This window comes from Oryx dammah, unplaced genomic scaffold (genome assembly GCF_014754425.2).
Source record: "Oryx dammah isolate SB20612 unplaced genomic scaffold, SCBI_Odam_1.1 HiC_scaffold_10, whole genome shotgun sequence".
Classification (NCBI taxonomy): Eukaryota; Metazoa; Chordata; class Mammalia; order Artiodactyla; family Bovidae; genus Oryx; species Oryx dammah.
This window is the reverse complement of record NW_024070194.1, coordinates 5780330-5792965: the sequence shown is the minus strand read 5'-3', so window position 1 is coordinate 5792965 and position 12636 is coordinate 5780330. Positions and strand designations below refer to the sequence as shown.

General features: G+C 51.2%; 1 protein-coding gene across 3 annotated transcripts in view; it reads right to left on the bottom strand.

Annotated features, from left to right (window-relative positions):
- PTGIS (prostaglandin I2 synthase) overlaps positions 1–12636 on the bottom strand; it is a 67207-nt gene that overhangs the window by 28728 nt on the left and 25843 nt on the right. For 2 of the 3 annotated variants that reach the window (XM_040248173.1, XM_040248174.1), the window contains exons 2-5: positions 10536–10659; positions 8426–8604; positions 5534–5677; positions 86–237 (exon numbers count right to left, since the gene is read on the bottom strand). In XM_040248173.1, coding sequence (XP_040104107.1) covers positions 86–237; positions 5534–5677; positions 8426–8604; positions 10536–10659 — 599 coding nt within the window. Of the gene's footprint in view, positions 1–85; positions 238–5533; positions 5678–8425; positions 8605–10535; positions 11288–12636 lie in introns of those variants that run through there. The other variant, XM_040248172.1, reaches the window with a different exon arrangement.

Below are 12636 nucleotides of genomic sequence, written 5' to 3'. Positions count from 1 at the left end.
CTATGATCCTTCGGCTTGAGGGTGGACTCCCTCTCTGGGCCCCTCTGCCAGCCCCACAGCTCACCGAAGACCCCACAGTGCTTACCCGCTGACAGGGAGCCACGTGCCAGCTTGGGAAGCAGCAGGTCAAGTTGGCGGAAGGTGTGGAAGACGTCGGCTGAGTGGACGCGGTCCTGGGCCTGGCTCTCCTGGGTGTGCGGCGGGGCCTCGACGCCGTACTGGGTCAGGTAGCCGGCTCTGGGGGCGGCAAGCAGAGGGTCAGCAGGCCGTCTCTGAATGGTCCCAGCTGAGCTCTCAGGGCGGCCTACAAGCGCTTCTTCTTTCGTACCCCTGGGAATACCAGATTTTCCTACCCTGTGCCAGGGACAGTTCTGGGCCAGAGAGGCAGCAGAGAGGCAAACACACAAAACCCTCACGACAGAAGAGTGGAGGAGTCGTGGGCCAGCCGGGGCTCAGAGGGAGGGGCAACGCGGGAGACCGAGGGGAGAAGCGCTCCTTCCGTCAAGCTGCAGGATGGGCGGAGGGCGGGGTCCAGGGCGCAGGGAAGAGCCAACCTCCGCCGCAGGAAGGAGCACGGATGCGCTGTTGGAAGCGGGTAAGCAGAGCAGGTGGAAGGGCGAGATGGGGGCCCTGGGTCAGGAAAAGAGGCTCCTGTCCCTGGAGAGGAAGTCAGGGCAGGCTCCGTGGAGGAGGCAGGATCTGAGCTGGAACCTGCAGCATAAGCGGGCGACAGGGGTTCTGGCAGAGGGCACAGCCCAGGCAAAGGCCTGGGCCTAGGGAGCAACCACGGCTGGGTCCGAGCACTGCCAGGTGCTCCTGGAGTGGCCCGGGAGTCGCCAGAGCCCGTCACACAGGGCTGGCCGTCAACGTGGGAAGGCTGGCCCTGACCTCAAGGGCAACCGGGGGGGCGTCTGCGCAGGAGAGGGCCAGGGCCTGGTGGAGGAGCAGGGAGAGAGGATGAGACACAAGAGCAAGTGTAAGCCCTCGTGTGTGTGTGTGTGCGTGCACACGCACACACCATGCACACAACACACACACATTCATACTGCCCGCAGGAATGCTCCCAGAGGAAATGTCTCCAACCACCCAAGTTTTCCCTTTCAAAGCTCCAGGAGCCCAGCCCCACCGGCCTCAGTCCTGGGAGGGAAACCACAGGTTTGCACCTTTTCCACGTGGTGAGAGGGGCCAGGACTTCTGAGAGAGACACCGAGAGGCCCTGACCAGCCTCCCGCAGCTCCTCCTAAGTCCCTGGATCGCCCAGGTCAGGGATTCTCCCGAGGAGAGGATGGAAGCAGGGATGGGGGCAGGGTGGGGCTGAGAGACTCCTGGCTAGTCCCCACTTAACCCCTCATTTACAGTGCAGATGTGCAATAAGTCTTCAGTGAACGTTCTATCAGTGGATGGGTGGATGGATGGGATGGAGGTGGGGAGGACGGGTGGATGGATGAATGGATGGATGGGTGGGAAAGAGGGAGGGAGACTGGGTGGATGGGAGGATGGGTGGATGGATGGATAGCTAGAACACGATCCCAAGAACGCTGATCTTAGAAGAAAATACAGGGCCACCATGATTCTGAGCTCAGTTATCCGAGCTGTTCTCCTACCTTTTCCCTGCATCCCACTCCCCTCTCTTCCTCCTGTCTTAGCCTCCACGTCCCCAGAGATGGCAAGTTCAAGACCATCCCACTGGACTAGGAGGAAGTAACCCTTCCTTTAGAGTGGCTGGAACGAGCTCCCTCCAGAGTCTACCTCCGGGCCCCACTGATGCCGCTGCATCAGCCCAGAAGGAATTCCCTGCTCCTTCTCCTCCAAACGTGTAAGCCCTGGGTCCTCATCTCCAGACAAACGCCCTCAGTCCCCTTACGGCAGAAGTTGTAAAGGTGCAGCCCACAGCCTGGATTCAGTCCAGAAATGCGTTTGGTTTGATTAATCGTGTTTTCCTAAAAACAAACTGAATGCATGTTTAAACATTTGGGGAAGTTCACGCAAAATCTTGGATGGCATCACCAGCTCAATGGACATGAGTCTGAGTCAACTCCGGGATTGGTGATGGGCAGGGAGGCCTGGCGTGCTGCGGTCCATGGGGTCGTAAAGAGCCGGATACGACTGAGCGACTGAACTGAACTGAACACAAAACCTGGATTTCCCCCTCCATCTCGTCTTGAGAAAGGGGAGAGTCTGGCCACTGGCAGCCTGCAGTCCTGCCTGGCAGCCCCGGGCAGGAGTGGAGTCGCTGCCACCCCTCTCAGACGGGAACGAGCTGGCAGAGTCACACGGTCCTCCGCGGCCCTGAGGTCCCTGCGACACGGCGGTTAGACACCTGTCGGCATTTGTCACCCTACTTGTACTGGTGCTGGTTGTTTTTTTTTTTTTTTTTCTTAAAGCAGAAAACTAGTTCCTTAGATAAAATTTCTACCAAAAATAGGCAATGGAAAAAAAAAAAACCTCCCAAAAAGAAAAGAAAAAAAAAAAGAAAACCAGGAAGAACCACAAGATTTCACACTGTGGACCTGACGCCCTTTCTAAGGCTCCTTCACTTTGAAATAAAACCTAACAGCTGAAGACAGGCAGGCAGGGATTACATGACCTGTAAATACACGTTTGGCCCGTAGGTGGCGCTAGGGGCCAGACAGAAAAAGCTGGAATAAGGCTGGGAAGAAGAGGTCTGTGTGCTCACTCCCTCACTCACGTCCGACGGCTTGCCACCTCGTGGACTGTGGCTCCCCAGGCTCCTCGGGCCATGGGATTTTTCAGGCAGGAATACTGGAGAGGGTTACCAAATCCTTCTCCAGGGAATCTTCCTGACCCAGGGATCAAACCTGCGTCTCCTGCACTGGAAGATGGACTCCTTATCACTGAGCCGCCTGGGAAGCCCCGGGGACATCACAGTAAATGAGGGGTCAAGAAAGGCCTCCCTGAGGAGATAACCCTTGAGATGAGACTTGAATGAAGGGAGGCGGGAGCCGTGCAGACATGTAGAGAACAGCATTCTTGGGCAAGGGAACGGAAACTGCAAAGGCCTTGAGGCGGGAGCGTGTCTGGCCTGTTCAGCAAGGAGGCTGGTGAGGTGACCCCAGAGGAATCAAAGTCCGAACTCTGGATGGGACTGAGGGGGGCTGGGGCGCACACAGGATGGGCAGGATCCCGTGAGCTGGGATCCGTGAAGACGCACCTCCCCATCAGTGCACCTGTTGTCCAGCTCGCCCACTGCCCCAGGGGCTGCAGATGGCGACGGAAAGGCGGGAGGCTGCTGCCAAGCCCGGAGGCAGGAACTGCAGCCAGGGCTCAGGCCTTGAAGACACAGGAATCCACTTAAACCTGCCCCCGGTGCTGAGCCTGCTCTTACCACGGACCTAAACAAAAGACTCCCTTGGACTGCAAGGAGGTCCAGCCAGTCCATCCTAAAGGAGATCAGTCCTGGGTGTTCATTGGAAGGACTGATGTTGAAGCTGAAACTCCAATACTTTGGCCACCTGATGCGAAGAGCTGACTCATTGGAAAAGACTCTGATGCTGGGAAAAATTGAGGGCAGGAGGAGAAGGGGATGACAGAGGATGAGATGGTTGAATGGTATCACTGACTTAATGGACATGGGTTTGGGTAGACTCCGGCAGTTGGTGATGGACAGGGAGGCCTGGCGTGCTTCGGTTCATGGGGTCACAAAGAGTCAGACACGACTGAGCAACTGAACTGAACTGAACTGAAACAGACCCAGCTGCCACCACATGGCCCCTACCTCCCCCAGAGCCTCAGCTTCTCCTCTGACTTCTCTGCCCTCACAAGCATACAGGATGGCAGGAACCAGGAGATCCAGGGGCTCCCCACTGTGATCTTGCTTTGGAGGGCCTCTCTGGACCTCAGTCTCCCCACCATACAATGACAGGGTGGACCAGACCATCATCACCCAGACCAGTCACAGCTCTTGAAGGTGTCTGCACCAGTCCAGGGTGAAATGAGAAAAAGTGAACCCAGCAAGAGTCGTGCTTGAGGGTGTAGGCTCTGCAGCCAGCCCTCCCAGGGCCCCAGCTGTGAGATTCTGGGCAAATGACCTAGGCTCTCCAGGCCTTAGTTTTCTCATCCATCAAATGGGGTTTCTGAGGCACCTGCTTCATAGAGCTATTGTGCAGATTAAATGAGATTAATCTGCTTGAGATTAATCTTGAGATTAGCACCCATTGAGCCTACATGTATACATGTGTCAAAAACGTCCCAGGGTACTCATATGTGTCAGGAAACGCCTGTCCTTTATTCTGAAACTGTGTTGCTGTCATTTTTTCGAGCAGTTGAAACGTCTTGCTTTTATGAGGTGCTGGTCATTAACGGTGCCACCAAAAATTAACGCACTGTCCTTACTGACTCTCTTTTCCTCACTACCTGTGGCCATGTTCCTCCATCCATCAGGCCATCAAGTCCCTCAGCAGGTCCCATCAACCTCATCCCCCAGAGTGAAGTGAAAGCGAAAGTCGCTCAGTCGTGTCCGACTCTTTGTAACCCCATGGACTATACAGTCCACGGAATTCTCCAGGCCAAGATACCGGAGTGGGTAGCCTTTCCCTTCTCCAGGGGATCTTCCCAACCCAGGGATTGAACCCAGGTCTCCTGCATTGCAGGCAGATTCTTTACCAGCTGAGCCACAGGGGAAGCCCAAGAATACCGGAGTGGGTAGCCTATCCTTTCTCCAGGGGATCTTCCTGACCCAGGGATTGAACCAGGGTCTCCTGCATTGCAGGCAGATTCTTTACCTACTGCGCTATCAGGAAGCCCAAAGCTGCCCCCGTTCTCCCCACGGCCTGGTCCGGAGCACCATCCTCTCACCTGGGCAGCTACAGCAGCCTTCTAACAGGTCCCCCGGCCTCTCTATTGTTGTCACCCACCGAAACTATGATCCAGTCTCCATCTGGCAGACAAAGAGAGCTTTTAAAACTCTCAGTCCAGGACTTCACTGGTGGTCCAGTGGTTAAGAACCCGCCTTCCAATGCAGGGGACACAGCTTTGCTCCCTGGTTGGGGAACTAAGATCTGGGGAACTAACATGCCATGGGGCTACTGAGCCTGCACATCACAATGAAGATCCTGCACGAAGCAATGACGATCCCACCGGCACAGCTAAGACCCAACACAGCCAGAGAAATAAATAAATAGTCAAAGAACAGTTCTAAGTCCAATAGCGTCACGTCCCCTGCTTACACCCCCAGTGTCACTCATCTTACAATAAATTCCATAGCTTTGAGGTTCTGTGAACCCTGGTTTCTGCCAACTTCATCCTCATTGCCCTGCCCCATCTCCTCAGCTCATTAGGCTCCAGTCACACTGGCCCTCTTTTCCAAGCATCTGGGTGACCAGCCAGGCCCCTTTCCTGGCCTGTGTCTCCTTTACGGCCCATAGGCTGAGGACGAGGAGACCACTTGGAGTCCCAGGTACAAAATGTCATCTTGCAGCCTTGGCTTTGGAACATCCCAAAATGCTTCTACACCCATAAAGTCCTCTTGGTCCCCTTGGCCACTATTCACGGCGGTCCAGAGCACTGGGCTCACCTGAGCAGGAAGCTGTAGGAGAACTCGAGGAGCCCCATCTCATGCCAGCCACTGCCCGCTTCCATGGTATCACCCAGCAGGACAGTGCGGAGGTTGGTATACATGGCCTCCGTGAGTGCCTGCAGTTCTTTGTGGAGGAGAGTCCTGGGGCAAGGAACAAAGAAGTGAGAATGTAGCTTCCAAATATATTTATATATATATGCACACAAGCACCTCCTTCCCCAGACCTCAAGAGTCCCAGGGCTCCCGTCTTCTTTGGATGACCAGCTTAAACAGAATTATATTATTATTTCTATCACTGTCAACAACAGCAACAGTTACTATTTATTGTGCCAAGCACAATGATCTCACTTCATCTTTTGACCACACTAGGGATAGCAGTTACTATTATGATACCCACTTTACAGATGGAGAGACTGAGGGACAGAGAAGACAGTAACTTGCCCAAGGTCACTCAGACAGTAAGTGATAGAGCTGAGACTGAAACCCTGATCTGCCCAACTCCAGAGTCTGAACGCTGAACCATGATAGTCGTCCCTGCTTAGACAAGGAACCCATAGACTTACAGAAGAGATATAATTAAGAAACCAACCACTTCTCCTTGAGATTCAAAGTTAGGGAGATCTGCTTGGATAAAGTGTCCCCAACCAAGGACTGCTGATAAGACATGACTCTGAGTGAAGGCTACATGCAGAGTAAGGGAATATGGCTGGTGATCTGGTCTCATTATTTATGTACCTAGGATTCTGTGGAGAGGACCAGTTCTGGGAGAACGTGTGGCTGAAGCTAGAAGCCTCTCTGTACTGAGCCTCCACAACATTCAACATTGAGCCATGACTGAGCATATGATTAGAAGCTGGGAAAGATGAGGTCTTCTATCTAAGTTCAAGGCCCCTCTACAGTTTGCAAGAACCTAGACCACAAAGGGTACCCCTGCGTCAAGTGAAGAGTCCACGGGGTGGTGCAGAGCCAATTTCAACAGTGCCACCTGGTGACAACAACAAGAACAGTACTAATGTCACAATCAGGCGCTCCAGCTCTCTGTCGCCTCCTGCTGTTTGGAAGTAGGATAGATCCCTTAGATAGAGCAAGCCCCTGGTTTTTATTTTTTTGAGAATTCAAGATGGGAAAACTTCCAGGGGGGTTTTGTGAACTTCCAGATAATAAAAGCTTTTGGATGTTTCATTACTGGAAAAACAATAGACATGACCCACGTGAGACAATATGTTAAAGGGCTTAACACAGTACTCGGCACCTGGGAGCTGGCTCAGTGATCAACACTGATCACTCTACTCCAAGCGTGAGTCCTCAGTGGGGAGTGTGGTCATCCACAGACGCAGCAGCCATGCCCAGAGGACCTCATGCCAGCCTGTGAGAAAAGCCCAGAAGCTCTTGGGAGCAGACGCTGGAGGAAACTGGGATCTTCCCTGGGTCAGGGGATAGCATGCAGTGAACTAACTGTGGGCTCGTTGCTAATGGGACCGTTGGGATAGCGGGATCCAGGACACTCAGGCTCAGGAATGCTCCTAAAATCTGCTCCACAAAGCCCAGGTCAGACTGAGTACTGCCAGTCATCAATATTCACCTTGTGATGCTGGCCTCTCCTCAGCTTTAGCGGTCCTGCAAAACCCAGACCCTTAGATGCTTTTCCTGACTCCAGGAGGTGACTCTTTCTAAAGATGACCGCCAGGCCATATGCACTCTTTAGGTGCGGATGCAGTCTTTTCTCCTCAGTATCTCATGAGGAGGAGAATGGGCTGTGGACACAGCAGACCCGGGTTCAAATCCCAGCTCTGCCACTTGCTAGTAGTTGACCTTGGGTATGTCATGTCACTTCTCTGACCTTCAGTTTCCTCATCTGTAAAATATGGATTAAAAAAATACCTACCTCTAAGGCTGTTGCACAGATATGAACACGTGCCCATCAAAACACCTGGCATCTGGCAGATGTCTTCAAAGGGAAGCCACCAGACTTCCCCGGTGGCTCAGAGGGCAAAGCATCTGCCTATAATGCGGGAGACCTGGGTTCGATCCCTGGGTTAGGAAGATCCCCTGGAGAAGGCAATGGCAACCCATTCCGGTACTCTTGCCTGGACAATCCCATGGATGGAGGAGCCTGGTGGGCTACAGCCCCTGGGGTTGCAAATTGGTGTCATTCTGTGCTTGTGAATCTAAGACAATGACCAGCATGTAAGTGAAGACAGCAGATGTGCTCACAGGTCCTTTTGTCGGTGTGAACATCCTTTATGTTTCGGGACCTGCTGTGTGACCTCAGGCAAGTTGCTTCTCTTCTCTGAGCCCCCATGTCCTCATCTATAAAATGGGGCCTTAAGTTACCCTTCAGAATTGCTAGGAAGTCTCATGAGATCATATGATGCCCAGCACAGAGTATGGACTCAAAAACATTAATCACCCTACTACCTCCATTTGACAGATGCAGAAACAGAGGCTCAGAGAGGGTGGGTGACTTGCTCAAAGTCACAAAGATAAGCAGTGGGAAAGCTGGGATTTGAATACATGTCTGGCTGACACCAACCCCAGTCTTCCTCTAAAAATCAGCTCTGCCTCTTGAAAAGGAAAGAATTCTTCATTTCAATTCCCTGCATTTTGTTTTTCGCTTTGTTTTTGTTTTCTCAAAACAAAACATCTTTTTTTTTTTTTGGTCACACCACAAGGCATGTGGGATCTTCCCCAACCAGGGATTGAACCCATGTCCCCTGCATTCCAGCAAGGAGTCTTAACCACTGGACCACCAGGGAAGTCCAAAACGAAATGTCTTTACTGGACATCTGTTGTGGAGACCGGTTCGGCCCATGCAGGACTTGAACCACACAGGTAGAAGCCGACTGCCCACACTGGCCCACCCATCGGGTGCCGTCTGCAGCCACTCACGGTTTCATCTTGGACTTTTCATCACCGGGGTTATAGTGCGGAAGCTGCACGTCGAAAATCCTCTCCATGAGGAAGACGGCGTAGGCGTGGAAGTCCAGCCTGCTGCGGGGCTCCCACACCACCGCGTCATAGGAGTGGGGATCCAGGAGGACCGTGATGTACCTGCCGCCCGCCAGCACCTGGGGAGCGGGCGGGGATGGAGCGAGGAGCACAGCTGTGTGCAACATCGGTTCTCAGGGACCAAGGGCTTCCCTGTGCCAGGCACTGGCCCCACCAAGTACATTACAGGCAAGGTCCCCTCATCTACCCCTCACAACCACCCTGGGAGGCAGGGACTACCATTTACCCACTTAAAGCTGACATGTGAGGCTTAGAGAGGGCACAAATTGTGCCCAAGATGACATAGCTGAGAAGGGGCAGAGCTGGGACTGGGATTCAGCACTTTTTTGCACTAAAGTTTATGCTCTTAACTACCTCACTTGTAAGCATCTGCCTTGGTTGTCTTGGTTGTTGTATTTCCAGCAGCCAGAAGATAGTCTGTCCACAGAAGGCAGCAGATGGACCTGTGTGCATCACAGGTGGAGGGACTACATGGACGGATGGATGGATGGATGGATGGATGGATGGATGGATGATGTTGGTAGATAAATGCTGGTGGATACATTATAGGTTCGTGTGGGTGAATGTATGGATGGGTTAATGAATGGAAGGACAGAAAGAGTGATGGACAAATGGATGAACTGGGTGGATGAATACATGGATGGATGGATGGATTAAAGAATGTTGGTGGATAAATGGTAGTGGGTCCATTACAGGTGTGTGTGTGTGTGTGTGTGTGTGTGTGTGTGTGTGGATGGAAGGAAGGAAGGATATTGTTGGGTAAATGCTAGTGGATGTGAAAGCACTATCTACCTCTTGGGGAGGCTGAACTCTGTATATAACACACTACTCAAGATGGGAAGGAAACTGGAGAACTGTGATCCTGTAGTCAACAAGGTAAGGGTATTTCCCCTCAGATGTCGGTGGAGGGTGTCACAACTGTAACTACCCACTGTCTTGGCCCTGTTTTCAAAATGTGGTCCATGAGTCATGTTAATCAAATTCTTATAAAATGCAGGCCCAATACCCAAGAAAAAAATGCTATTGGATGGATAGTTAGATGGGTGGATAAGTGGAAGGACAGATCACTGAATATACATTGGATGGAAAGATGGATGGATGAGTGGCTACAAGTTGGTTGCAAACTAAACGTATGAATGCATATTGGGTAGACAGATGGAAAGGTGCTAAGTGGACATTGGATCCACAGATTGAAAGGAGAACATTGGATAGATGAAAGTTAGAAGGATACATGGAAGTGGACGGATCAGGTGACTGTTTGGATGCTGAAGTGGTGGATGGAGAGAGATATAAATAGATGTGTACGAAGCGGACAGACACTGGATGTTGAAAGGATGGATAATCGAATGCTGGGTGGCGGCGGCAGATGAATGGCAGCACGGGCAGGTAAGCAGAAGAATGGAAGCCGGTGGAAATTGAATCTGTGGATGGAGGGTGGATCTGGGTCCATGAGTGGAAGAATACCAGATAAATTTGAGTAGACAGATGGAGGATTGGATGACAAATAAATGAATAGACAGATAATGGATAGATGTTTAGAAAGGTGGATAGAGGTTTGATGGAAATGGAATATATGAATGAATACTAGATAGATACTAAGATGGAAGAAGGCTGCTTAGATACTGGGCAGAGAGGGAGAAGGATAAGATGTTGGATGGGTGGATATGTGATAGATGGAAGTTGAATGAGTGGACAGAGGTCAGTTAGATGAACATACATGCATCTGATAGATCTTGAGTGCACAGCTGGGTGTTGGGAAGATGCTGGAGGCGTAATGAAGGGATGTGTGTTAGGTGAGTGTTGGACATACAGTTGGATAGGCATACAGAAAGCTGGCTGGACCACTGGACAGTTAGCATACGGATGGATATTGAAGAAATCAGTAAACAGCAGGTACACCCGGTCCAGTTGCTCATCCCCTTCCTTCCCAAGAGGCACTTACAGTAAAGATGTCACCATCTCATCCCCTTCCTTCCCAAGAGGCACTTACAGTAAAGATGTCACCATGCTTCTCCTTCATCCTAGTGAGGAAGCCGGCAGCATCTTTTCCAAACTCCAAGGCGTGGCCCAGCCAGGGGATACTGCCCAGGTCCAGGGGAGGCTCGCCAGGTCGCCTGCAGAAGTCACAGCACTTGTCACCATTGGATAAAGCCGAGAAGAAGATAAAGAGTGCAATGCTGAGACCTTGGGAAGCCTGGGGCGCTGCAGTCCATGGGGTCACGAAGAGTGGGACATGACCTAGCAGCTGAACAACAACAAGGCCTCCCTGAGGAGACATTTGATCAAAGACTTGAAGGCGGAGAGGGAGGGAGCCACACGGATGGCTAGAAGGAGAGCTCCCAGGCAGACAGAGCAAGTGCAAAGGCCCTGAGGTTGGATCATGCCTGGTGTGTTCGAAGAACAGTGAGGGGGCCAGTGTGGCTGCATTGGCAGAAGCAAGAAATAGTGGAAGTTGAGCCAGGGTGGTAACAGAGGCCAGACCACATGGAGTCTTGCAGGCAACGCTGGGGTCTTTAGCTTTTTCTCTAAGTGAGGTGGGAGCAGAGGAGGGACAGGATTTGGCTCAGGTTATTACAAGATTCCTTTTACTGCTGATTACGGAATTGACCACACGGGGCTGAGAGTAGAAGCTGGGGAACCAGTTGATGTTGCAACATATCAGGGGGTCCAATCAAGGTGGTCATCTCCCTGCAGGTGTATAAGGATACAGAGCTCTCTGTCTGAGCCAGCAAGGACCAGGGGTCCTGGAGAGGATGAGGTTGGAGAGCATGGCAACGAACAAAACGAATAACCCAATTTAAAAATACACAGAGGAATCTGCATAGACAGTTCTCCAAGGAAGATACACAAACGGTCAGTAAACACATGAAAAATACGCCCAACATCGTGAATCACTGCGGAAAAGCAAATCAAAACAGCATGCAGTACCACTTCAGATCCACTAAGATGGCCATCATTATAAAACCAAAAAAAGGAAAACAAGGGCTGGCAATAACGTGGAGAAATGGAATCCTCATATATTTCTGGTGGGAATGTACAATGGTGCAGCTACTCCAGAAACGAAACTGGCAGTTTCTTGAAAGAAAGAGTGATTATACGATCCAGCAATAGATCCCAAAGAATTGAAAACACATGTTCATACATCAGTTCAGTTCAGTTCAGTCGCTCAGTAGTGTCCGACTCTTTCCGACCCCATGAATTGCAGCACACCAGGCCTCCCTGTCCATCACCAAATCCCAGAGTTCACTCAAACTCACGTCCATCGAGTCGGTGATGCCATCCAGCCATCTGATCCTCGGCCATGCCCTTCTCCTCCTGCCCCCAATCCCTCCCAACATCAGACTCTTTTCCAATGAGTCAACTCTTCCCATGAGGTGGCCAAAGTACTGGAGTTTCAGCCTCATTCCTTCCAAAGAACACCCAGGACTGATCTCCTTTAGAATGGACTGGTTGGATCTCCTTACAGTCCAAGGGACTCTCAAGAGTCTTCTCCAACACCACAGTTCAAAAGCATCAATTCTTTGGTGCTCAGCCTTCTTCACAGTCCAGCTCTCACATCCATACATGACCACAGGAAAAACCATAGCCTTGACTAGACGGACCTTTGTTGGTAAAGTAATGTCTCTGCTTTTGAATATGCTATCTAGGTTGATCATAACTTTCCTTCCAAGGAGTAAGCATCTTTTAATTTCATGGCTGCAGTCACCATCTACAGTGATTTTGGAGCCCAAAAAAGTAAAGTCTGACACTGTTTCCACTGTTTCCCCATCTAGTTCCCATGAAGTGATGGGACCAGATGCCATGATCTTCGTTTTCTGAATGTTGAGCTTTAAGCCAACTTTTTCACTCTCCCCTTTCACTTTCATCAAGAGGCTTTTTAGTTCCTCTTCACTTTCTGCCATAAGGGTGGTATCATCTGCATATCTGAGGTTATTGATATTTCTCCCAGCATTCTTGATTCCAGCTTGTGCTTCTTCCAGCCCAGAATTTCTCATGATGTACTCTGCATGGAAGTTAAGTAGCAGGATGACAGTATATAGCCTTGAAGTACTCCTTTTCCTATTTGGAACCAGTCTGTTGTTCCATGTCCA